Source organism: Chamaea fasciata, unplaced genomic scaffold (genome assembly GCF_029207755.1).
Source record: "Chamaea fasciata isolate MVZ Bird 193981 ecotype frontalis unplaced genomic scaffold, bChaFas1.0.hap1 SCAF_10, whole genome shotgun sequence".
Taxonomy (NCBI): Eukaryota; Metazoa; Chordata; class Aves; order Passeriformes; family Sylviidae; genus Chamaea; species Chamaea fasciata.
In genome coordinates, this window is record NW_027094095.1 from 24,699,006 (window position 1) to 24,726,901 (window position 27,896).

Here is a 27,896-nt window from a genome sequence, read left to right on the forward strand (position 1 = left end):
ATTCTGGAGATCAGTTTAGCTTGCGGAAGGATTTTAAAACCTAAATGCTTCTCTGAAGTATATCTGATCTGGATCTGGGTACTGTATTCCCAACACATGATTTCCTGGATGAATTAAACTCTTTACAAATTTTAAAGATTTACTTTGACTTCTCATAAAAATGATTCAATGGTCATGACACAAAAATGCATTCTGGCTTCTAAGGTATTTACTGTTACAAGTGCTTCATGAATTCTCTATCCTTAATTTACTGTTTTAAGAACTCACTCTCTTTGGCATTCCTGCACCTTCTACTAGCGCCTAACTAGGAGGAGGGGCGGATATACATGGACCTCAGTCTGACTCTTCACTGTATTCTCCCAAAGGGACACCTACACAGTCATTTCAGAATCAAAGCTGGGTTGTGGCCAGCATGAAGTCACCTGGCTTGGCTGAGATACCATGATTTCTTAAAAGTGAGACTATTTTACACCAAAATGGGCAAGAAATGACACAGAATCACACCCCACTTGTACATTAGGGTGACTTTCTACTTATGGAGGCAATTCAAAAAGGTTTCAGTAAATTTCACAGCTTGCTGCAAATAGATTCATCTACAGGGAGTCATTTAGTCATGCCACCAGTCACATAATAGTATTCTGGAGGGCTTCTAACCCCATTTAAACTCCAAAGAATGTCCTTATGAACACCTGAGCACTCATGAAAGCTGACATACATACTTCTCAACAAAATCCTCTGTATAACACTGCGTCCTTGATTGTTTTTTTCCTAAGGGACTGTTATTGAAGGAACTTTAAGTGAAAATGTCAGTGAGAGAAGTCATTGAGTTCCTTTCTTCCCGTTCCTTTTTTAGGAACTTGTGTATTGTAAAGAGCTCCCCGAAAGCTAAATTACTGCACTCATGCTGAATCAAACCGCATTATTGATTGATTCACAGCCCACAGACCTCTTGCTGAAGGAAAAGAAGTCAGCTCTGGATGTGGAAAGGCTCTGTGTCCTAATGTGTGAGGTCTCTTTGCCTGACAACGTGATAGTGAAGGTAAGGGAAGTCGGCACTGCAAAGACAGAGTGACAGCAAACAGACCACAAACTTCCTCAGATAAACGACATCTTTCCAACCACACAATACCACTTGATACCTTTGTGCCCCTTGAGCTGTTACAAAGTGCAGCTGCACTTCAGCCCAGATTGATATCGCGCGGGGTGGAGGCCATCAATCCACAGGACAAGTGCAGGCTGAACACACAAACAAAGTCACACAACCTCACCGTTTCAGCGCTGGGGAGGGGATGGTGCAGTGTTTCCAAAGGCTTAAATGAGCCTAGTGACACATCTCACAAAAACGACTACACATCTTGATAAGCCACCTAAAACCAGCAAGACACCTCCTGCAAGCAAGCTGGGCCAGTTGTCTAAGGACACCCATGAGCACTACTCTGGAAAAGCCAGTCTTTTTACTTTGACTGTAGAAGGCATCTGCACAACTGTGTGAACAGACTCTGAGTTTTCCACCAATTCCCTCTTGGCTCTAGACAACCGAAGATGGGAGAGGACAAGCAACCATCTCATATTTACGATGACCTCTAAAAGCTACTGGCACTGATGGAAGCCAACAACTTCAGTGCAAGTTGGATCAGCTTTATCTCTAATAACTATAAACCAAAATTTTCATCTCATACTCATGACCTGAGGTGAAAAGATCTGCATTAGAGTTGGCTGGAAGCAGAAAGAGGATGAAAAATCAGCTTCTCCTGTGGAAACAAGAACTGAAATTTGGCTAGGAAATAAGGTAAGAACTAACTCTGAACTTTTGAAGTCTCCAAGGCTCTGTAAGTTTACCATTAGAGAGTTTATGGAGTATGAGATACAGATCTCCTAAAACTGATAGGCTGCAGATCAGCAAAAAAACCTAGAAACCTTAGCACTGGCTTCAGGACAGCTCAGCAAGCAAGCTGCCCTTGAACAGAAAGAAGCAAGCCCAGGTTTCCCCAGAGGCCCCCTTCCCAAGGAACAGAATTATATGGAATATGAAACATTTATTTCAAAAGAAACCAGAAATTTTGCCAAGGATAAAATCTGATTATATAGCAAAGTGAATGTCCCACTGGGAGAACTAGTCAAGCATGAAATTCCTGAGAAGTTGTGCTCTGTATTCTTACTCCAACACCATGAATTATCTTGTTCTTTCCCAGATTTTCTTTGTAGCAAGTCGCTAAATTCCATTCCCTCAGAAAGTGTTCAGTGTCTAAAGGTGACCTAAAGAATACACATATAGACCATCCCTAAGTAATGTGTTGCTCAGGCAGTGATAGGATAATTAAATTTCTTTGGCTGAGAATTTGTAAGTTGACTTTGCTTCTCTACCACATTTTGGAGACCTTCTTCCATGTTTTTCCCCCTAAGAGTTACTTTGGCTGGCTCAGGCTTTGTGGCTGCTAGGTAGGCACAGAGACAATTACCTTGCAAAGGAGGATATTTTAAAGGCATACAGGAACATGAAAATACAATGTGCATATTTTTGTCGCTAAGTATTTTAAGCATGGAGTAGTCATATTCTCCAATGTTAGATGAGGCAATAAATTTGCCAATGCATGCAGATGAACTCCACTTAATCCCTATGCACCTCTTACTGTAAATTATGCTGTCAGAGAACCCCCCCCCAAAATAATGGATTCACTTTTCTTCTCAGGGAAGGGAGCTAGTGATGAGTATGATCCTCAGGCTCAGATCAAGTGAAAGATCCAAAGGTTTACAGCAGGTTTAAGAAGAACTGCCACATCCCAATGGGGAGATTATTCCACCAACATTAAAAAAAAAAAAAAAAAAAAAAAAAAAGGTGTATTTTTCCCTGTATCGGAAGAGATGGGATCCAGAATCTACCTTTCTCAGTTCTTTTTTCCTCAATTAATTCAGTTGTTTCCAATTAAAGTGTCACAGCTCTTGTAATATTTTTTCTTCACTTGTGTGCTTTCTAAATTAACTTTTACTTATTCCAGAGCAATTTTAACATTCTCCCTAACACATCCCAAAAATTAACAGCTATGCAGAGTGGAAAAACCCTGAGTAGCAGGCACCAGAAAGCTAAAGCCGTGTAGGCATCCCAAGGAACCTGGCAACTACTGGGAGTTTCCTGAGAGTTCTGGGGGCATCTGTAATTTTCTGGGATCTCCTAAACTGGATTTACCAAACTGGGGCTGTGGGGAATGTTATGTCAAACATTATTCCCAATTGTGTCCATCACCTTGAGAGGGTTAGGGATCCTGATGGAGTGAAATGGCTGCATCACTGTGTGGATGGAGTGGGCTTTCAACCCATGGGGAAGGAGAGAGCATTCCTAGGAGAGCAGAGACTTCTACCCTGAGACAACAACGAGCAGCAGCGCCAGGGTCACACCTGTAGGATGCTGTAGGAGAAGGGAGGGAGGAAGCTCTCTGCTTCAGACAGGACAGGAAAGACACGTTGCTTCAGTGGGGACAGGAAGTGAAAACAAAAGGAGCAAGGGTAATTAATTTCTCCAGCAGAGCTCTGAGCATTTATAATAAACCCTCAAACTCTCAGACAAGCAGACATAAAAACTTGTGCTGAATTCTTCAATTCATCCTGAATTCCCTGATTCTGAAAGAAGGCAACACTGATCCCATCCTTGAAGAGTGTAGCCTGATAAAACTGAGCACTGCTGCATGTTCTTCTGGCCAAAAGGACGGTGTGCAGCACATCAGGGCTTGGCACATGGCAGAAGGTCAGAGCTGATTCTGAGAACCCAGCAACAATAGAGTCATCATGGACACAGGTGCTTCCTGGATTGATCTTGCAGTTTGGCTGTTTCCAGTTAAATGTGAAGCAGCTGTGGCCCTTTATCTGCTCAAGTCACTGGAATCTGTCTAAGGGGAGACTTTCTCTCATCTCCTCCTCTCTCCCAACCTCAAGCATGCAGCTCTGTTTTCTGAAGACAGAGAGGAGCAGGGACAGCCAGTTGGCAGAACTCCACAAGAAAGAAAAAAAAAAAAAAAAGAAAAGAAGTTGCCTTTCTTATCTCAGGGCAAAGCAATGAGATATTGATTCAGCCACTAATTTTCCAATGCCTTTATCTGGGGACAAGGACGACAGCCAACAAAATAAGAAGCAAATATGAATGCTGCTGAAGGCTGTCACGCAAACAGATTCAGGACACTTCCCTCAGGCAACAAAATGAACAAATTAAACCAATGTGAGAATAAGTTCTCAAGTGTTTATGGCATTGTTCTGCATGATGAATAGAACAGGGTTTCTTTTACAGAAAGGGATTGAACTTTAAAGAAGGTGTTTTCAATAGTAAGCTGGTGGAATTCTGGAAGAGGCACAGGAAGGTCAACAGTGGGCCACCAGGCAGATCACCAGGAGGAGCCAGGAGATTTCAGAAATCCAGTCAGTAAGAGCTCCCAAATAGCTCCACACCAGCTAAATGTACTTTATATAAACTTTTCTTTGCCAGCTCACTGATTCTGGAGCCATCAGACCCCTCTATGTCTTGGCTATCTCCTCAAGCCAGACAAGATCTCACTTTATTTTTCCCCAATACCTTAGGAAAGGGAGGAATTGGCTCAAATTTGTGCTTGTCACTAGACAACAGAAATGTGAGACTCTAGGTATTCAGTTTGCTTGGCCTAAAGAGCAGCCATTTCACAACCCATGCTTAGCATTTTGGGCAGAGGAAGCCAACAATCTTCTGGCTTTACCCATGCTGTATGCAACTGAAAGCATAAACAGCTTTGGTCTTTGTCCTGTTTCACTCTTCCCAAGGCTTTTCTTTTTTTGATACATAGGAACAGTGCTAGTTATTTTCTACAAAAGGGATTCTCTTGCTCCTTCTAAAACCAAAATGGATGGCAGAGTTTAAACATCATACCAGACTATATGCTCCATCTATTTATGGTAATGCTGTTGAATTATTGTTGAACAATAAAGATCAGACTATTAATCATGTCAATAATAGTAATAATCATACTGTTCTGGGAACAGAGAGATTAAAGAAAATGACCATTTGCTTTTTTGGCAAGGCAGCCCTGGTAGTAAGTAGGACATAGCATGAGTGATTTGCTAAAGTTACTTTCATATAATGGGGCCTCTTACTTAACCTGAGAAAAATTGTCCAGCAAATCACTGTCAAGGAATCATTGATATTCATCCAAAACCACCCTCAAATTCAAGCTGATATACTTTCAAACATTCCTATGTACCAGTTTGAACTGTTCCTCTTCAGTCTTTTACATACAGTCTGTCCACAACCCTTTTTTTGAATTCCCTTTCCAAAACATAAGCATGCAGCTGCTTCAGGTTTTTTTCCAACCCTTGCATTTTTTCCATGTGCTGTCCACCTCCCCAAACTCCACATTACAATCCAGCTGATCTTCTCTGAACACTATCCAATTTTTCAATTGTCAATGTCAGAATGCAAAGCAGTGAGCTTGACTCCCTTATACAATTTATTTGGAAGTAAAGCTGAAATGTCTCTTTTCAGCTTGAGCACAGGAGAGAAATGCCTCTTCACATATGGCTCCACAAGAATCAAGATGCAAATACCTGCACCTCTGTAACACACAAAACAATTTCTGCTTCACAAGCAGCTCAAAATTAGTAGAGCTTCTATTTGTTTATTCTATGTATATATTTTGTTACTACAGTCACTATAGCAAAATGGTTCCTCTTCTGGGCCTTTAAATTGTTTTTATTTCATCTTTTTAAAAGAAAAGAAATGAGTAAAAAAAGGACGGCTAGACAAAAATGCAAGGTTCCTTAAGACACTCAATTACAGCAACATGACAATATAACATAAACAACAACAACTATTAAGTTGTCGTGCTATCATGATATTGTACTGTGTTTGGCTAGACTGTCTTTTGCAGCTTACCCAGAAATCATAAAATACAAGCTATTCTATAAAAAAAGAGACAAAATGGTTTGCAGCAGCTTCCTCATTTCTAAGGGGGAGCCCCAGGCACTTCTGATAGCTACAGCCCCAGTTACAGGAAAATGACAATACAGCCCCTGATGTGCAGTTTGGAGCCTTTTTTTCTTCTAAAGGCAGAAAGCTGTTTCCTGTGAATATATTTAAATACTCTTTATTCACAATTTCTATAGTTTTCTGCTGTTTCTGCACCTTGAATAATTCAGTCTAGTGGCAACTCTGGACTTTTTTGCCATGCAATTTATTTTTCTTTCTTTATTCTCATCTAGAGCTGGCAGATCTACCATATCATCAGACCACAGGAAAACTCACAGAGCATCTAATCCTTATGGGGGGCAACCACGTGTTCTCTCTTGACTCCATCCAGTATTCCTGCACAACCTGCACAACCCTTTAACAAAGTGTTGTATGTTCAATGTTCAGAGCAGACCCCACTGGAATTAGGGTTCTCGTCGGGGCAAACCTGCCCAACACGATGTTCTGGAGCTGGGAACAGAAGTTACCCAGGGTGGGACCATTCAGCTGAGGACACACATCGATCTAGGCAGAGTCCAAGCCCTCTTGCTTTCAGGTGCACTTCCCCCCAGGGACTGACAATTTTAGGGAAGACACCATAAACAGGAGACACTGCTGCCAAGGCAGGGAAATGTGCACGCAGAGGTGCCCCACTCTTCAAAAAAGTCAACATCAAGCACTGGCTTTGAGTCAAGTTTCCTGTCCCATCCTTTATTTCAAGTCTGTGATGATGTGTACAGACACAGCCTAACACCAGAGAGCAGAGACTATTCTTGGACTTCTCTCACACCACTGCATCTTTAGTTCTTCGCAAGGGCTTGCAACACCCAATAAATTAATAGTTTCACAATTTCCAGTTGAAATGCTTTTTATGGGAAGACGATACTTTCAACTAAATGAAAATTGCTGAAGAAAGTGTCTGCTTCCCAGAGTGGAAAGTTTCTTTGTTAGAAACCTAGGAGCAGTACACCTCGGCGGTTCTGCTGCAGTTTGCTTGGTTTTTCTGTTTTGCCTTTTTTTTTTTTGGGTTGGTTTTAGTCAAAAATTTCCAGCTCCAGACTGTTACAGTGTTTACTGCTCTTCCCTGCACCATGTTGACTTTTCTCCCCCTGCCAAAGTGCTTCTTAAATCTCCTCTGAATATATGTTCTTCCTGGTGGTGTTTAACAGCCTTTTCTTCCTCTTTCCCCCCTTGTTATTTAAGACGATGCTTTTATTGCTCAACAGATTCCAAGAAGCATTTAGGATAAATGCTCTGTCAAAGAACACTTATGTACAGTTGAGCCATATTATATTCTATATGAATCACTGCGGATGTTTCCCAAACAAGGTTAGATCAGCCAGATTTTCCAACTAGATTACACACAGCTTTTTCAGACATGGTCTACTACCTCTGCCATTAATCCTCCTCATTGAGACTCACCTCAGTTTTGGACCATGTCATGTCTGCCCACCAGGGACAGGAGCATGCTGCTAACACTTTCTCCTAACGAGGATAACAATCCTATGACAGAATAGCCTTGGCCAAATTTTATCTGCAGAATGTAGGGGAAAGGCTGATTTTGCAAAGCTAGACTGTCTCTCACCAGCCCTCATGGTTTTATTGTCTGTGATTTCTTCAGACGGAGACCTCATTTAAACGGCCAGGAAAAAAAAAAGTCTATGGGATGAAGGAAGTCTGTCTCACCAGCTAAGGACAATTTTGTGCCATATTTTATTTTATTCTAATGAAGATTGCCAGGAGCCTGTTGATCAGTCCTTCTTGCATGATTTACTTGACCAGATAGATGGAGAAACTCAGGGAATTGCTATCTACCTGCCCAACACACTTTTCAAAGGTGCATCTGCTACATTAGATGTAGTCCTTTAGGAAAAACTGAAATTCCACCTGAAGAACAGCAGCCTGACAGAGGTTTGCAATGGAGAAACAACAAAAACCCCACGGAGAGCAAGAGGAAAAACAGCTCTGGGGAAAAAAGAGCTGAATGAGATGTTTCTTTAAAGAAACCATGGCACTTCTGAGCTGGTATAATGAAGCAGCTGTGATATAAATAATGACCCCAAGTGGAAAAAACCCACAAAAACACCAGCCATTCAGGCTCCATATGTTTCCAAACACACACAATGGATGCTTTACAATGAACTTTTTGTCTGGAAATTGGGTGGGAAAGGGAGGCTCCTCACCCATCTCCTATACTAATGCAATAATCTTGCTTAGTCACAGAAAAAGGGAGAGAAAAAAGGAGAGAAAGTGATTAATAATCTGTGGGCAGCTGCTTACTTTCCAATTGGTTGTCCAGGAGGGGTGTGCTCCACTTCAAATCCTGCTTGTCTCAGTACATCAATCACAGTGTTGTTACCCAGGAAGTGACCTAAAATACAGGTAGAAAATAGCACTGTCAATCAAACTACTACTCTCACTCACTTGAGTTTCTCCTGTTGGAACAGCAGCTTTGGGAGGCAAGGGTACCAAAAACTAGACCAGAGGAAGGGACAGCATACAGCCCAAACACTTTCTTCTTCCATCTCATTTATCCCTCCCTCCCCTCACATGGCCAAGGGACTGGGTGGATAATAGAAAATCTAGTTTCCTAGTTAGGAAATATTCCTATTTCCTAATATTTACTATTTTTAATATTTAGGAAACATTCCTATTTCCTAAAATAAGGTTGCTAGTCTTGACTTTCACTGTGACCATTTTTAGTATGCACACTGATTAATTAAATTTCCAACATGGAGATCAGAAGGACCCTGCAGTGGCAAAAGGATATTCCTAGGGCTTTGACTCATGAAAGAGAACAACTTACAACCCTGACCATCACTGTTCATGGACATCTGCTAATGAAGAGACCTGAAGCTGCTGTACTGCATGTTCAGCACTTGTCTGACTAAAACCTCAGTGATTCAGGAATTGCCTCATCAGCCATTCAGCCACCTGCACAGCAGGGCGGGGAGGAGCTGGGATGGTAACATTATCTCTCCCAAAACGGGAAGGTTTAGTCCTGTAATTCAGGCTCTTTGTTAGAAGCGTAAAGGTCACATTCCTATTCACAGAAGTAACAAGGAGCCCAGTAAGTATTGCAGTGTACACGGGCCTTGAAAGAGTTTACTTAAGGGAGTCCCATACACTTGAAGTCTGAACCAAATCCCACCGGAGTCAATGGGAGCCCTCAAAGGGCTTTGGGCACAGACTCAATAAGGCAGTGTAATCCAGCCAAAGCTTTCAACTTATTGTCAGAGTCCCACACTGTTTGCAGGATGGGTTGGATATATAAAGCAAGGAAGCAAGGAGTCCACAAACAGTTTTATTAAAATCCACATAGTACTGTAACCTGTCTCCAACTGCAGCCATGACTGACACCGAGGAAGGACAGAACAATCCTCCTCCGTTACTTCCATTAGCTTCCAGCTCTGCAGGGCCTGGCGACCCCCACTTACACCCAGGTCACTGCATCTCGCTGCCAGCTCTGAACACACCAATTCACCAGGAATGCGCGCAAGCCTCCCCGTGCTTTGTGCCCTGTGGCATCTCGGAGGAGGGAGTTCCACCACGGTGTGGGGTGTAAGAACTCACTCCTCTGGTTTGTTGCTGCTTGGAGTGCATGTGCTTGCCTGAAGCACAGTGGAAGTGTTTGCAGGAGATGTCTCTGAATGCCCGGCTCCACAGCAGAGCCAAATGCTCTGCGCTGAAAAAAACCAAGGCAGGCAAGATGCGCCTGAGACCCCCTCCAAGGACACCGCTGTGCAAGGAGCTGGCACAGCCACCAGCAGAGTCACCCCCGGGATTCTTCGCTCGCACTGCACAAAGTCCTGATGAATTTGAGAGCATTCAGCCCCCAGGATCTGCTCAGCCTGCATCCCTCTCCTCCTGCTGCCAACAAGGGCGCTAACTCGCCTCAGTTGTTGGAACGATGTAGCTGTATGGCTTTGAGTGCAACTTGCAAGCGCTGGTAAGAGCTTTTAGCCAAAAGACATTTCTTTAAATGATTAAATGTACATTTGCAGAGCCCTAGTGTGTTCCAGGATTCCTCCACTTCCTTTTAAGAAAACTCAAAATTTGATTTTCCCCTTTCTAACTTACTTATAACAAAAGCCAAAGCAGCAAAGAGCAGTCCCAAAAATGTGTTATACACCCTCAGAGATTCAAGAAATGAGACATTTGTGAATGATTAACTGGATTTGATCATATCCTGTTTTTTTATGCAGTGGCCAAGGCAAACAAAGGTCCCCATTCTGCCACTGGCAAAGTGACACTGAGGAACCAAAGTCAAAGGTATCAGAGTCCGAGATGTTTCCGAGTCCACTTTATTTTCCCTGAGCCAGAGTCTTAAATGCCAAAAGATTTCTTAATGTAAATAATTGTCCTGAATCCAACAAATCTTTGACAACATGACAGCACAAGAGAAACCAATTTTAACTCTTTTAAAGCCAGGGAAAAAAGTAACTATGCAAAAGCTCTGGCTCCTCATCCACACAATTGTAGGTCTGTCAACAATGTCAGCTCCTCAGCAGAGCCTGCAAGTCCCTTCAAGTGATGGATGAAGACCGAAAGATGACACTTCCTGGACTACCCATTCCTGGCCTCTGTGTGGAGACCATGCTGAACGCTGCCAGCTGCTGGCACTGATGATCTGCTGTGCACCATGGCAATAGGGCTCATTCTTTTAATTTTGCTTTTCCTAACTGGAAGGAACACCAGCTTCCATTAAAACCCACTCAACTTCAAATTCCCAAATAAATAAAAAACTTAGTTACAAATATCCATGTGAACATCATAGTTATTCCATTGTATGTCCACAATCCAACACATACTAATACATTTTCAATACTCCAGTTCAACCAAGGGAACAGAAATAAAAAGAATAAGACAATCAAAACCAAAATCCAACTTTGAGCTGACCCCCAAATAATTCTCCATTCCACATACATCAACAGAGCCCAAAACTTTAACAACTACTAGGAAATTGCATGAGCAAGTCTTTGCAAAACTTAACATTTAGACTCTGCTTAAAATTTACCTGTTTGTACTATCCCACGTACATCTGTGTAAATTACCACCTATTTCACCACCAGCTTGCCCTGTCAATACACCCTCTCCACCTGATTGAAGATTTCTGACTTGTTTGTCTTAACTTCTCTCTCCAGTCAGAATTCACATATTAAGGTTGGCTTTTTATCCAACTGTTCATTGTACATTATGGTAACGCTGTTGTAGCCAACTCACGCACACCTGAAAGCAACCTGAAATCATGTTCTACTTTAGTGATTGAAAACATGAAATTATGCATGCTCAGACCAGCAGTCTTTCCCACCCAACACAGACATTTCCCAACAGTGATCCATGTTATCCCATGGCAAGGAGTTCCTCAGGATCAGAGATGTGGAAGAGGAAGGTTTAAGGAAAAAAGGTGGCACTTGAGAGCTCCAGTGTAGGTAGGTAACATGAAACACAAAAGGTTAAAGAATTCCTGCAAGAATTTACTTGGCCTGCCTCCTGCTATGAAGTCCATCATAATTAGCCTTTCCAGTTTTAAAATCCAGGAAAATCTTCTATGTGAGAAATACCCTATATAAAGTGACTCTCCCTAGTCAGCCATGACTTGAGATAAGGACTCACTTGTTAGATACTGACAACAGCAGAATACTTTGACAGCCTGTGATCAAAACAAAATAACCTGCACATTAGAGACAACTAAGCTCAGCATCAGTGAAAAACATCAAATTGCTGCCTCTGGCTGCTCAGATGTGCAAACAAAAGTATGCATTAACTGTCATATTCTTTATAACATCAGTGGATTTAATTTTTATTTATAGATATAAAATAAATTATATATATATATATATATATATATATATGTGTGTGTGTGTGTGCATGTATGCTTCTGCTTAAATATTCTAAAAATTTCTCTTCCTGGCCTGGGAAAAACCTCAAGAAAATACAACTACTGAAAATTTAGTGCATCTAGAGACATATCAGACAGGTTAGAGAGGCAAAGGAATGATCTTGCATTTCCATCACTATTCCCTCTTCAGTCTAAACCTGAATAAACCATTCCTGGAGTATTAACCAAATTTATCTTGACAGCTGATGAAAACTGGATCCGAGAGGTCAGAACATCAGCTGCCTTGGGAAATCCATGGAGGTGGAAAAGGAGAGAAAGCAGACGTAAAAGATTTTCTACACAGGGACCTGAAGAGAAGGTCTGTACTTGGGCATGGAGATATGCAGAGCAGCCACCCCTAACAGTTTAAGACTAAAAATGCCCAGGTGTGGATGCAATCCTTCCACCCTCTGAGGATAAGGAGACACACAGGATTTGCTTGAGGACAAGACCCAGTGTTAAACACAGTCATTTAGTAGTTTGAACACAAACACAAACACAGTGGAGTGGTCAGTGTGGCTGCTGCACTTAAGAGGGGGTTTCTTAGTAAATTTGATGAGGTCAAGATTATTCTCCTTTCACTCACGTCTTGTTTTTTCAAGACAAGGATCTGGAGACAGTGGAGGAACACATTATACAGCATGGTTGCTAACCTTAATCACAGACCTTCCATCCCTGGTTTGCTTTTTTATTTTTAATTAAGAACTGTGCTTTGGACTACACAAAGCAGATCTATGTAATGTGTTTCCTTATCTCCCCAAGGTTTCATTCTTCACTGGAAGAAAGAAAGAATAAACCATCAATTTGGGGTTTGTTTTACTAAAAAACGTGTAAAAAATATGTGAAATATACGTGGTTTCCTTAAAGCACGTCCATGCACAAACACACTGCTGAAAGAATGCACTTTCTTCCTTTCTTAGTGGAATATCCTGAGGCAGAGAGAAAGACACTTCTCAGCCAACTCTTGACGGTAATTGACCACATAAACTAAAGTTCTCCTTTTCCATTTCAGGCATCCTAGTGACCCTCATCAATAACCTAAGCATCAGGTTGCATCCCTCAAAAGTTAGATGAACTTGGGTGTTCCTACACAGAAAAATTATAACCGTGTTTTGATGACAGAAGCAGAAAAAATGTTTTTAAGCAAATGTTATGTACTTTATCTAGGTTTAGAGATCTACTACAAATTACTTTGTCTATTCGTTTCACAATTCTTTGTTCCATGGCTTAGAAGGATAACGGGGTACAAAGGAGCAGGAGATAATTCCCTCACAAAGGACCTCCATTGCCAGAGCCTTTGAAGTTGTGCTAAAAAAGCCTTGCTAGCCATTAGCTGACACACAGCAGAAATCTGAACTGTTTCCATGCACACTACAAGCAGAGCTATTTTCTGCACAATTAGTCATAAAAAGGGCCAATGTAAACTGTGTCGGGAGGTCTCAATTCTTTACATTCTCCACACAGTGAATCAGACATTATGTATAACGTTTTGTTGCCATTTAGACCTTGGGCTGCTCTGCAATCAGGAGGCGGCAGTCTCTATTCCTCCTTCTCCCTCGATGCTGATTCTCAAGCTCCTTGGCAGCACCACAGTGTTTATGGTAGGAAGGTTTCACAAGAATTAGTGTAGGGAAAAATGCAAAGGGCTGAGAGCTGCCCCTTCACAGGCGGGGTAAATACTTTGCGGTTCCTTTGCCTGCTCCCTCCAAAACTGCATCTCCATTTCTCTTATTCTATAATGGTCAAAGCTGAGTATTTTGGAAGCTGAAAGATGAATTTGTCAAGATGAGGCTGTAGTAAGGAGCTACAGCAAACACTCCAGGCAATGCCTTTTATCTGAATTTTCTGATTTCTCCACTATAGCATTCTAGTCTCACCCAGAGGACTCTGGGTAACAGCAGGAATTTACTGGGAACCACATGCCATCCCACATTACTCTCTTCTGACATGAAAGATGTACCAGACCCACGGTGGGGCATCAGTTTTGTGGATAAACCCTCCAAATTTTTAATTCCCTTTCACTCTTTGTCTAGCACCTTTCTGTGCAAATGAATAAAACGCTTTAAAAACTAGAGGTTCTTCAGCCTTCCTCATGGTAACACTCACTGCCAGACAACTGATCCTCTTTGTTCTTGAACCACTTTCTTCCTTGAAATCTCACTCTAGTGGTAAGGATGGTCTTGAATAAGTATCTTGAAGTCATTTTGACAAGGAGCCAATGCTGGATTTGTGCAGATCTTGCTTTTGCAAGTTGGACCTAGATGAATCTGAAAGATTCCCCCAGCCTGAGCACCCCTCTGATGTGAAGTGTCTTATCAAGGAATGACACCAGGTAATGGATTAGGTGGGTGATATGCAGCACCTAGGCATGAGTATGATGTCAGGACAGCCTGAACATTTTGATTTTAAATTTTACTCGCAATGTGAACAAAATTCATGCTTGTGGGGATCCAACAGGGGAATTTTCTGGAAATGGCTTGAAGGACCCCAGTCTAGCCCAGTTAGTATGAAATAATGTGAGCCATACCATGCCAGAGGATGAGACATGCAGTCCTAACACACCAGATCAGATGTAACAAAAGCCACCTAGGGGCTGGTGTTCAGGTTTGAAACAAGAGCTCTTTGGGCTTTCCAAAGAGAAAGGGAGTATCAAAGGCCCACCTTCCAGAAAAGTCTGTCACCCCAGGCTGCTGGCTTTTGCTCTGCATCAGGACATGGTTTTGCACTTGGAAATTGCAGCATTATGCAAAAAGCTGTGAAGGAAAGCTGGAGATGCAGGGAATGAGCTTTCCTCCTCCCCTGTTTGGCAGGAGTGTCTGAGCCCAAAGCATGCCTTAAAGAATACTTTGCACAGGCCACGCGCAATGGTCTTGTAAAGCAGGCTTTCATCATAGACTCCTTACATCATGCCACCCATTCTCCAAGCAGATGGAAAAATCATCTTCTCTCCCTTTTCATGCTGTTATCCTATGCAGTTGTGAGGAACTGACTCATAGCCACTTTTGGACAGTCACGGGAATCAGAGCAATAACACATAAAAAGCCAAAGCGTGCAGCATTTCCAACGTCCAGCAATCCTCCCGTGGCTCCCCTTCATTCTTTTCTTGCATGTAATCACCTCTCTCGCCTCTCACCCGAGTGCACTCACAGAACAGGCTCTGGAGAAAGGCCACACCGTAGCCGGAGGGAGAATGGAGAGATGAGGGGCCAAAAGTTGAGCGGGTTATTCCAGATTGACGCCAGGCTAATAGAGCACAGATTTGTGCTTCCCTGGGGTGTCTCTGAGATCTGCAGTGCAATTCTATACTTGGAGCATCTCAATCTGAAGGACAGACAGATTCCCACAGACTTCTGTTTCCTTGCTGCCCCCAAGTACAATAAATGTTCCCATGTCTCTCCATTTCTAATCTTCCTTTCTGAGCAGCCTTCCTGTTAAGGGTATGGAGCTATTGGGGAGGCACTCAAATGTCACACCATGGAAATCTTGCTCCAGAAGCACCCTGGAGTGCAATGCACACTCCTCAACAGGCTCACCATGAGGTGGGACAGAGCTTACCAGTTTGGAACTGGCTCCTTGCTGGTACAGCCCTCAGTTTCCAGTGTCAATGCAGTGCCATAATGTGAGCTCAGTAACTCAGTTCTCTGCTGTCTTAGAAGTCTTGCAGCACTTTCCCTTACAGAACTGCCCTAAACATATGTGGTAACCAATAAAACAATATTTTCTGTGTGAAGAAAAAAGTGCTCCATTTTCTTCCAAGTCTAAACCAGCTGTTTCACTTGAGTTAAGAAAACACAAGCAAGAGCTGAAGTCACCTCCTAAGCATCTCCTCTGGCTTCTGTGTCAGTTTGTAGCTGCCTTAGACATTTCCAAATGAAGTGACTGGTCTGTGCTAGTGAGTCTCACTGGAGAAGATGGCACCTCCACAGAGCAATTCATTCTAACCTCTCAAATACTAGGTTTGGGAAGAACACGAACCCTCTGTGCAAGTCTCCTTCCACAGACCATGTGAGCTTAAGGAGCTCCTTTAGCCTCAGTGTCTATCAGACATGTCATGGTGGACCATCAAGACACCCTGCTACTGCCCAGAAGCTCCTCAACACTGCACACAGCCCATCCTTCCTCCTTATCATTCCCTTTTCTGCCCTGTCCCCCACCTTTTTTTTCACATCAGAGTTTGCACAGGACAAGGAGCTTTGTTGATCAGGGCTTTGGTTGATTGTAGGGCCATTTGGGCTATTGCATATCCTTGCTTCACTTATGTGGCACTAGAGGAGTTTTCCACAGAGAGGTCCAACACAGGGTAACTATTTCAGCATATACTCTTAAAGAAAACATAGGATCCCTCGAGAGTCAAACAACAAAGCCTGAATATCTGAAGTGTTTATTCTGTAACGTGTATTGGTTGTGTTTGCTGCTATAAGCTGCACAACCCTACCAGGGCAAAAAATATGGAGGAGGAAAATTATGTGCACAGGACTGAAATAGAAGTTTGATTCACTTAGTCCCCAGGTTTTACTGTGAGTAAAGGCAGGGCTTACTCAGTCTGAGATACTGCACAGAGAATGGTTATTGGCTTTTGCCCTCTAGCAGAATGCCACAACTAGATGTGATTTTCTTTTTTCATTGCTTTTGTTTATTTTATTTTTTTTAAGGTGCATGCTCCTCCACTGAACTATACTGTTGGGAATATACCTTTCTACACAATGGTGTGACTGGAGCTGTGTTCCAGCCACGCAGCTGTGTGACAGGGAACATGTGTCTGTGTCCCTCACGGGACCCTCTCCAATGGACAGGGTCAATGTACAAAATCTTGGGAACTTCACCACTCCTAACACTGCAGCAGAAGAGAAGGAGATGAATCTGAGGAAAATCTGGAGAAAACCCAGCATCTCTACCAGTCTTCCCAGGGTGCTGGAGGCATCTCTGGGACCATCAGATCCCCCAGGTGCAGACAGTCAGGTGTGAAATGCACTGTTGTAACATTCTTTGCCAGTTGTCATCAACGCCTCAAGCAATGAGGAAATTGGTGAGGAAATTCGGCCTCTTTTTTTTACCCAAGGTGCCTCATTAGTGCATGTACAGCCTTGCTGAAGTAGACAACCCTGTCCCACCTGAACCACAGTTATCAGCTCTTTCCACGGAAGCTGCTGCTGGCCCCCTGGACAGCCAGCACAGGGCAAGCAGCCTCTGAGAGAAGTGTTTCATATCCCATTGCAAATCCCCTGAGCCATCCTCAACTAGTCTGGAATGCGCATGGACCTGCTTGCCAAAGCCAGGCAAAGGTCAGGGTAGGGGGGAGAAACTAGATTCCCTAACTCCTGCCTTCTTTGCAAAGGAGGCAACTGTGAACATAGTACTAAACCCACACAGGGACTTGGTGGAGATGGAGCTCAGGGCAGTTTCGGGCCTTGGAAAACTCCTCAGTCAGGAAAACTGCTTTTTGCAAGCAGAGTATCTCACTGAGCTTGTGGAGGCATCTCTGAGGCCCAGCAAGGACCAGACCATGTGGGACCTCAGCTATTCTCAGCACACAGCCAGGGTTGTGAAATGCAGCATCTGTGCTTCACTTTGACAAAGGCTTCTGGCAGGTAATGAGGATGCACTAAATGGCTTCTTATATGAAATAAATAGGAGTGAGGGCCATTGCAGGCTCAGTAGTGAGCTGGACTGTTGAGTCCGTCCTGTTTTGGCCTCATGGAGGCATTTGGCTCCTACAGTATACTGTGTCCACACTGTAATCAAGCCTGGTGTGAAACTACACTTCACTGTGTTTGTTTTGAACCTGCTTCTCCCAGTTCCTCTAGCTTGCACAAGACAGCTCTAAACTGAATTAAACAAAACTGTAACCTGCTCTAGTGTGAGATCAAACCATTCCAGGAAAGTTATTTGGGGGCAATGTCTGTCAAACCTGTGAAATTACTTCAAAAGGCTACAAGATGAGCTGTCATATTCTGTTTGAAAAGCAGTTTGAAAATCACAAATCAAAGCTCCCAGTTGGCAGGACACGGATCCTTGCTTGTTCTTTCTGGTTTTAACTTCTCAGTCAATTATTTGACAGACTACACTGCTTTCTTCATCTATTCCAGGAGTCCCTTTCTGGTGGTTTATTTGGATTGTGGATGTCTCATAAGTGAAAAACGTGGTGATGCCTTAGCACAAAACAGAGTGATTCCTCAGCAAATTGCCAGCCCCCTGGAGTTTATGGACACAGTACAAACTACTTGCTGGAGCAGAGTACTGATGCTTTCTACCCTGTGGACATAAAAATATAGAAACTGTTTCACCAGACTTTTTTTAAAAAGGAAACTCTTCAAGGAAACCAAAACTGAGCCTCCTTAGTCAGGATCTTTTTTTTTTTTTTATCTATTAAAAAACCTTACATTGTTAAGACTGTCTGTGGTTCGTTCTTTTCCCATAAAAATCCAGCTGGCCACTGGATGTCACTGTTGTTGCAGAAAAACACCGCCGAAGGTTCACAAATGAGGCTGTGCATAAGGCGAGCAGACACCCCAACCTGGAAATGGCCTTTTCTCCCAGGTTAATCAGTGCAGCGCTGGTAGCATCTGGAGGCTGCCCAGCCAGTGCAACACCTGGAGGCTGGACACCCTCGATGCTCTCCATCAGTAGCTGAGGGCAAGTTCTCCAGGAAGTTCATGGACCCTGGTTCACATGTGCCCAGGTGTGTGTCCCCTCCTCCTGCTGGGATCCCCTCTGGTTCTGCTGAGCACATGCTGCTCATGTCCCTGCTGAGCACAACAAACCCGTCCTGGTCTCCAGTTTGGACTCAACCCTTTCTGTTTTGCCATACCGAGGAGCACACCGCAGCAGGCATGATTCCAAGCTTGTCCTTGATCATGGATTAAAGGCAATTACATGTAGTGCTGCTCTGTGGTTTCAGCTGGCGCTGCTCTAAAGGCAGTTTGGCGTAGCTGCACGACTTGCAAGGGTTGAGCTAATTGATCCATCAAAAACTGCTCTGTGCTATGTAGATCATGTGCCATCTCACAAGCTACACCAGGCATCTCCAAATCCATTCAACCACACAGTGGAAGACCATCCTCAGCCTTATTATTCAGCTAAGGATTCTTTTGCAGCATCATAATGAGCCTCGCCAGTGCAGGCAAGGGGCTTTTTCAAGGAGTGGTCTGAGGCCTTAGGCTGTGGTCCTTCTCACAGAGGGAAAGCAGGAGAAATAAGCCCCAGGAGTCCACAAAACACTCTCAGATTGGGGTCAGATGCTGCTGCTGTGGCATTCCAGGAGGTGCAAACTCGAACTTATTTCTCACCTTACACTCCAAGCCCAAGGCTTGCAGCTTGATTCATGCCTGTCCTGACATTGGGAAGCAAACCCCCAAAACAGGGCAGATCAAACCAAAAAACTCTTACTCCTGAAGAGAAAAGGAAGGCAGAAAAACACTACAGTTATTTGTGAAGCTGCTGAATATGGTATTACAAGACCCTGAGATACATGTGGTGTTGGAAGAGATCTGGAGCACCTACATCTAGAGCGCTGTCTCCTTTGAAATGCAAAGCATGCCAAAGATGTGGAATAATAGAAAACTGGGCTAGAAAGAACCCATTTAAGTGCATCTAAATGTCATAAACCAGGACAAGCTCTGCCTGGGCAAGACAGATCAGATCAGCTTTGACACTAAGGATGTTGGTATAAATTAAAAAAAGAACCTCCAGAGGACACTGACAGAATTACGAGATTCTATAGTTGTGTATTTTCTTAATTGTTTCTTATTTCTTTAAAAGCAAAACAGAAGAAAGAAATGCTTTGTGAAGGACAGACAGTCCTGTGGCTAAAGGTCCTGTGCTGGAAGGATGGGGATTTTCCAGCCAGCAATGGCAAACGCTCTACCAGAAGGGTCAGTAAATCTTATCTGTCAGACAGACCATCTGTGCAGTGGGAAATGAACGGAACATAGTCCTGCAGTAGTTAGAGATTCTCAGCTGCAAAGGTGCTGTATGAATACCTATCACAACCCAGCACAGATGAACTTCATTCTGAAAATGCTTCCATTTGCAAGCATACAAACAGCTGTATCAAGCCCCCTCATCCCCATGGACAAAGGATAACTTGCTTACAAATTTAAAATTTAATTGACTAAAAGTCTTGGAAAGCAGTATTCCTCAAGTACTAATTTGTATATACTATGTCTATGGAGAAGTTCTTTTTATGAAAAATTTATTCCCTATTACACTATCAAACATGACTCTACATTCCACTCATTACTAGATATTTTTGTGAGTTTCACCTACACAGATCTATTCTCAGCCACATGGCCAAACATCCTGACTAGTTTCAATTTAGGGCTTTTTTTTCTATATAAATACACAAAATTTCTATATACATCCATGTTTTGAGCAAGCAGAAATATTTGATTTGCGTCCCCACTGTAGTACTCTGGTTTTACACTGGTATAAACAGTAGTGGTTTCCACTGTTATCTCCTGCTGCCCAGCTGTTAACACTGGGGAAAAGGAGCAACAATGAAGGCAAGCACAATTTATCTGAACATCCCCTCATAATATTGGCCCAGGGAGCAGACTTCTAGTGAAACCAAAAAGAGGGAGACTCAGTGCTCCTGTGAAGTTTTCCTGACACAGCTGTCCACTCCGACACATGGTCACATTCAAAAGCTGACTAAGTCATTATGGAAGTTCAGAAACCTCAAAATATACACAACAGATCTTGAAAAACACTGTGGTTGTGTGGGTTCGGGCGTGCTTGAGGAACATGTAAAAATCCAAACAAACAATCCCCGCCTTCACCCCTTTCTGTTAACACACGAGTGTGTGAGCACACCACCAAGCTTGCAATTTGTAGCCCTGTTATTCACAGCCTTCGTTAAAGAATAACAGCCCCTGTTTGAGTATCACGAGGCAAAATTGTTCGCACATGTGGACCAAACAGACACACCAAGGCTGCACCCTTCTGGTTTGTGAGTGACAGGCTTAATAAGATTACGCTTGATCTTTCTCTTAATAAAGCTGGATGACATTCAAGTAAAGCCTGGGGTTTTTTTTAATGGTACATTAAGGGAACCCAGAGTTTGGCACAGCTGGAGGCCTGAACCATCGAACAAAACTTGGCACTGCCAGCATTCCCTTATGATCTCAGACCTCACATAATGAATATTTATACCTATATATACAGACACGTATATATATTAAATACCTATCATTAGCTGGTCAAGGTCAATGCTCTGGGTAACAGAGCTGGATGTAATACCAAGAATGATGATGGCTCCTTTTTTTTTTTTTTTTTTTTTTTTTCCCTGTGTTATGAATCACACAAATTAAGCAACCCACAGTTTATAGAGTCTGCAACATGATGGACTGCTTTTAAACCACACATACCGAAGGGAAGGAGAACAACTCCAAGAAATTACAAAAGCAAAAGAGAAGTGTCATCACCTTACTGTTTAAACTTGAACACAGCAGAACATGGAGACTCCTGCTTAACTTTAATAACACCAGCAGCCTCAGCCGGCTCCAGGGAAGCAGTCATTTGCTTGAGATAAGTCAGGGCTCGTGTGTTTTGAAGCCTTATGGGTTAGAAGCTAAATAGTGTTAGCTGAGTCACACTGATTTAAACCATCACTGCAACTGGCCCAAAGATTTCAAAAGACAGTTCACGAAGAAATCACTCAGAGGAAGAGGAATTACTGAATTTTTATTGGAAAAAACCAGGTTTATATACATATACATATTTAAGAAAAATAATCCCTCCCCAACAAAGACTTTACTTTTGGAAACGGAAAGCTTCCATAAGGACAAACTGAACATTCTCATCTTCTCTTTCCCTCATCTCTGTTGGCTATGCCCTCAAGCTCAGTGTCTGTGTATTAAGTACCAGCTCTACAGATAAATCAATGGGTCTCAGGATTAAACAGAGAGGTCATGATGGACTGGGTGGGGATGGTCTAGACTCTGTAATTCATCTGCCAAAAAAGAATAATTCTTTTGATGGCCAAAATACTTCCCAAATTACATTAGGAACACTGATGAGGGACTTAGAGTACTGGAATACTGTCCTTTGCTGCTTCCAAAGCAAAAGAAAAATTTTAAAAATCACAGTTTTATTTCAAAGCATGCAGCAATGATTTACTGAAATGGAACACACATACATTTAATTTCAAAAAGAACACAAACATGGACATTAAATTAAACACTTTGTAGAGCCTGAATTTTCTTGCAGGCTTTGTTTTGGTGAGAAAATGAAAACGTTTTTGTTCATCATTGACCCAATATAACTTTTCCTTCAATCATCTGGTTCAGCTGACAAAACAAGACATAAATCATTTCCGCTGCTCTATACTGAGTCCTGTCTTTTTAATGTGGATGAATTCCTGATCCTTGGCATCTCTCTTTCTCTTGAGATTTACTTTCAGTACCTTAAAGCCTGAACATGGTGGTGCGACCTTCCCTGGCTGTTAAAGTCGTTTCCATGGACAAGAGGTTCAGAGCCAAAGTACCACTTTGCAGAGTCCCATCTTCTTCCCTTAAAGTCAGTAACGAGACTCCCATTGAATCCAAGGGAGCTGATCAGAGATTTACACTACACGAAAGTACACGAGGAATCTGTGCTTCCTCCTATCTTCAACTCACAGCACTCAATTTGCTTCTGGGGCTGCAAACCTGCCCAGTCTAGTTCTTTACTCTCATTTACAACACTTCAAAGTTTCTCCTTGTGTGCAATCTGATCAGAAGCTCATTGAATTCAATGAAAAATGCCTAGAAGGCATCTCCTGTGCAATGTGGGGTCCTTACTTCCAGCTGGTTTGAAGACACCAGAGCTCCAGAGGACTGAGCATACGCAATTACAGGTGTGCAGAATGTGAACAGCAGACAAGATCCTCTGGCCTAAAGAGCGACCTCTTGCCACTTGCCTCTTGTGGCAAAAGTGTGCCTTCTTGAAGGAATCCAGCCCATAATTATCCAGTTAAATAATTATCTGCTCCTTTCAGTGGATGAAACTGAGATAATCCTGACTGCAGTAAGAAATTCATTGCTGGCCCAATTGGCATTTTAGTGCCCAAACCCTGCAGAACTTTTCATTCAACTGCACTCCACCTGTGATGCTCTCACACTGTATTTTGGCTGACTATTCTGGGCGCTTATATAAGCCCTTTGGCACTGGCCTATCCCAGGTTTCTCCCAACCTCCACACTTATAGTCACAGCCAAGTTTCTGCAGGAAACAAACCCCTTTTCATTGAGGCCAATTAGCTCAAGATTGTCAAAAGAAAAAAAAAATCAGAAGGCTTTGGGTCAGTGACAAGAGCAATAGAGAGGCCAACAAAATGAAAGGGACTCGTTCTGAAGATGTTTTTCACTGTGTCAGAGCCAATTCCCAATGGAGTGAAACAAGAAAAACATTCCTTGCAAGATTTGAGATCTGTCATGAATTCCCAAGGCACATTAAGAAGTCTCACTCTCCCCTCTGTCTCTCATTCCTTTCTGAGGTACATTATGGGCTCCAGACGGAGGATGATGAGTCTGTACATCACTCACCCATTATCGTACAGAGGATGATAAGAGATCTGTACAATGACCCCAGACACTCAAAGTCACAATGAACCAAGGGTTAGGAAATTCTACAATAATGTTTCACAGTTTCTCATATTTTTTGGGGAAAAAATCAAAATTTCATTTGATTGTATTTTCCTTATGGATGAGATACTGGGACTCCTTCTCTCAAGAAACACTCACTTGGATTCCTTGCAAAGTAACTGGTTTTTGCCCCTGCTGCTCCATCCTTAAAAGAAGCATAATCTGTTTTCCTCCCAGGAGGACATATTTGTCCCATTATGTGCCTATGCGTTGATAAATTTGGTGATGACTGAACTTTGGAATGAACTTCAGGATTCTGCAACCTCTGTCTTTCCCACCATCACCACAATGCTCATCACTGACTCCGTGTTCAGGGTGAGGAGCTCCACCAGAGCAGCAGACACCTCTTTTTTCCAGACTTGGAGACATCAGACTCACAGACTTATCAGTATTAGAACCAAAGCTCACCTTTCAAGTTTTTTGAAGTATGAATTCAAAGGATTACTAAATATCAGTCTTAGAAGGAATAAAGCTTTTATAGGGGGGAAAAACATCACTGGTTTCCAGCTGAGCTTTATTTAATGACAGACTTTGCACTTCCTAATCTGTTTGGAAAATAAATGCCACATGGCATGTTAATATACTGAGCAAGGGACAGTCAGGCTCCCAGCAAATAATTCATAATGACATCTTTTGGGTCAGATTTTATGGTGCTCTTTGTAGGACAATGCCACGAGTTGGTCTTGAGTATTTCACCATGAGAACAAAATATTCCTCCTGACATCTAGCTCTGTGTTCATGGGTTCATTTTTTCTGATGATTAATTCTGAGTTCACGTAGAGTGTGTTCAAGATTACATGGATTCATATTCAGTTGACCATATCTGAGAGGATTATTTTAGTGTGCCCCAGTTTATGGCCCATGAAACATGATCCCTCTTGTCTCTCCATGTCTCTCACTCTGCCAGCAGTATTATTCTAACAACCTGTGCTGGGAACTTATATTATCAGCATAAAAGCAGAAAAAAGCTATTTTTCTCTATGAAAACCAGCTCTCATTGAGTGCCTTACACTTGCTTTGCTCTCAGAGCCAACAGCCAGGCAGAAGACATCCAAATGTCAAAATGTTTTGAAGGAAACTCCCTTAAGAATAAATCTGCATTTCTGGTTTGCCACAGTCTTGATCACTTTTGGTACATCTAGCACGTATTTCTGCTGTTACTAGGGATACTAACCTGAACAAGATAAAACACAGTGGAAATACCCTGATGCCACCTGAAGCCATTGTTTGTGTCTCTGAGGAACTGTGACCCATGGATTACACTGGAAGGAGTTTCCATCTCTGCCCAAGAGATTGGTGCTGGCAGCTCAGTGCTGATCCTGGCAGCCAGCAGGCAGATGTGCTGTCTAATAGTTTTGGCAACTTCTGACTATCTTTCCTATCATGGCATCATTATCTTGAGCTGCCTGCCAGCTGGCCTGAACAGTGCTGGAAACATGAATCGCAGAGAAGCTTTCAACTGACAGCACCCTGTAAATTATACATAGCATTGCTATTTCATGTGCAGCCCCCAAAGATCTCAGAGCAGTTTAAGGACAGAAATCAGGTCCAAAGCTGTGACCCTTACTTAACAAGTGTTAGCTAATTAGAAAGCTGTCCCATTGAAGTAAGCAGAGTTCCTCAAAGAAGTCTGTTCAATGTGCAGCTGCACAATTTAAAAAATGAGAAGTATTACTTACACTGGGATTGCGTCTCAAAGCCACAGTTCACTATATCCCCTTGGTGCTGTACCAAAGTAACAGAAATATGGAGCATTTCTATTCAAGAAAACCTCATTCCTGGTCAGTAACACAGTTACTTTGGAACTGACAAATAATGGTTTCTTCAGGCAACCTACAATACACTTATGTTTTGTTAAGCGGACTAAGTTCCCACAACTCAATAGCTGAACCACAACTTCTGCTGCACACAACCATGCCTGAACCAACAGGCAACACAACTTGCTCATGAGCAAGAGATGGATTTGAACTAAAACCTTTTAAGCAAAATCCCTACAGCAATGAGCCATAGTAAGCTACTGTTGTTCAGTATCATCACTGCTGTGACCAGAGCTGGTGGGATTTTCTGTTGGTATTATCAAGCATCCCTTTCCTCACGTGTCACTGCGACTGCTCGCAGAAAGCAGAGGTTATACACACCGTTCTGTTGGAACAGAGACTGCCTTTCACAGCCCCTCAGCAATTTTATTTTCCTTTGACTGATGCTGTCAGCACGTTATCTGAAGTCTGCCTCGAGAGCAAGGGCTCGGTGAGAGTGTTTGCATTGCACTTGTGCGTTACGCTACACCCTGCTCGGGCACCCTCTGCCCATCACTCACCGAGCCCACTTTCTGATCACTTGACTGCTATTTGGACAAAGACCAACTCCAGCCCTCTCTGAGAACACAAGACAGTCAAAGAAGGAAAGACAGTCTTTTTCAGTTCAGTTTTCAGCTGAAAGTCAGTGAATTGTGTGGTTATTGGTCCTTGTTTGAAAATTGAGCTTTTCTTTAAATACTACTCCTGCAGGAAAGATCAGAACCCACTTTTTTTTTTTTTTTTCACTCATTTTGGGGAACTTCAATATGCGGCCTGCAGGATGCTTCTTTTGCAGATAAGGTGTGAGACTATCTTTCAGTAACTAATAAATACAACACATACACTTTATCAAAAGATCCTGATTACAGCACTGCTGTGCAGTAGCAAATCAAGCTTCCTTTTTGTTCTTGTCTCTGAACATTATTACTGTAGTTGATACATTCATGGAATTCCTTAGCTGATCAGAGAAAAGAAAGCACACCTTAACATTGACTAGCTGACTGTCTACGACAGCGAACAGCAAGGAATACTCTCCGCATCTGGAATCGCAGTGCAAATGCATCTCATCCAATTTTCCAGAAAAGAATTTGGCCAGGACATCAGAGTACAGAGTCTCTTTGCTAAGTGTGCTACTGGAGCATTACTCACAGCAACTCCTGCCCAAGGCTTGTGAGTCACCACCAAAGAGAGGAGGGACCTGACAGCACACGGGGGGATGGCCAGTGCAGATGTACAAGGTAAAGAATTAGTCCCCAGTTGCCAAGAGCTCCACCAGCACTTGGTTTTCACTGCCATGGCTTGCTTCCATCTGTGGCTTGTGCCAGCTGAGAGCAGTTAAGGAACAGCATGAAAGAGATTTGCCAGTCCATGGCACTGGAGTGGCAGGAGTGAGAGGCAAGGACAGGACTGCCACAACAAGGATTTGTTTCCTTTCCATTGCTGAGCTCCTTTTCCATAACACTGCTTTGCTTTATTCAGCGTCCAATACCTGGGTCCTGAAAACTATTAATACTAACAATTCCACATCCACACAAATGCAGATGTACTATACACATAGATACAAAAAGCATGTATGTATTTTCCTGTAGAGGAAATATGGTACTTATGCTTTATAAGATGAACAAGGAGAAGAGAAAACCAAGAATTCTGGGCTATTGCCCAAACCACACAGCTTTGAAATCAGCGGTGCGTTGAAAAAAAACCCCACACAACAAAAAACCCCTACGCTTCCTTCCAAGAAAAGTGTCTAAGTTTTCCAATTTGTTTACGACTGATGTCTACCCACAAGAGACTAAATTCCAGGCTGGAAGAGACTGGACTGGCATACAACACCAAAAACCTCTCCTTCCTGAACTGGGGAACAATATCTTAAGTGTTTGTATATGGAGGCAGACCTGGTGTTGCAGAACTTTTTCCCCAAACTGGTCTATCTGCTTTTAATTTCCAATGAATCAGCAAACACATCTGTAGGCTACTACTCTTCCAGACCAATGCTCTTTATTTTTTATTCTCAGAACTCATCTCTCTTTTCCTGACACCTGCTCACTGCTCCCTCTGAAATACAGTCCAGAAGTATTCAAGTACTCAGGAGTATTCAAGTTTCTTTCTCTGGAAACTTTCTCTCTTTTTAGCTCTGACTTTAATTAAATTGTATTATATGTGATGTAGAAACAAGTGAAGTTAAAAATATAGTAATTAAGGTAATTTGACTCTCTAGCAGAGAAAGACAGGATCTACAGCAATCTCTAAATGCTTAAAGTAGGTGAGGAATGTGATACAGTTCTGCACAGAAACAAAGTCCAGATGATACAAATACAACTGCAATATATCCCCAATTGCCCCAATCTTTAAGTAGTATCTAACTGTGAGAGTCTGTACTAGTATTAGTGTCATTTCTCTGGAAAGTTCAGTTATTGTCTCCCACAATGGAAACAATCCTTAGTATCAGCTACATCTTTGCTCAGCTTTGACCCAAGGAATCACCTTGGTGAATCCTCCCTGAAGTCCCTAGGTCCCAGGCTGCAGACGTCAGCCCAGACGCTGAGTTTGGAAAGAAGCCTGGTCTGTACCCCAGGAGCTCTGAGGGAACATCACCTGCTCCTCACATCCCACTACTGTTTTCAACTTAAAGCCATCAGG

At 42.7% G+C, this 27,896-nt stretch overlaps 1 protein-coding gene across 1 annotated transcript in view; it reads right to left on the reverse strand.

Moving 5' to 3' along the window:
• LOC136294738 (metalloprotease TIKI2-like) overlaps positions 1–27,896 on the reverse strand; it is a 268,794-nt gene that overhangs the window by 37,082 nt on the left and 203,816 nt on the right. Inside the window, exon 5 of the mRNA XM_066192779.1 lies at positions 8,240–8,330. Coding sequence (XP_066048876.1) covers positions 8,240–8,330 — 91 coding nt within the window. The remainder of the gene's footprint in view (positions 1–8,239; positions 8,331–27,896) is intronic.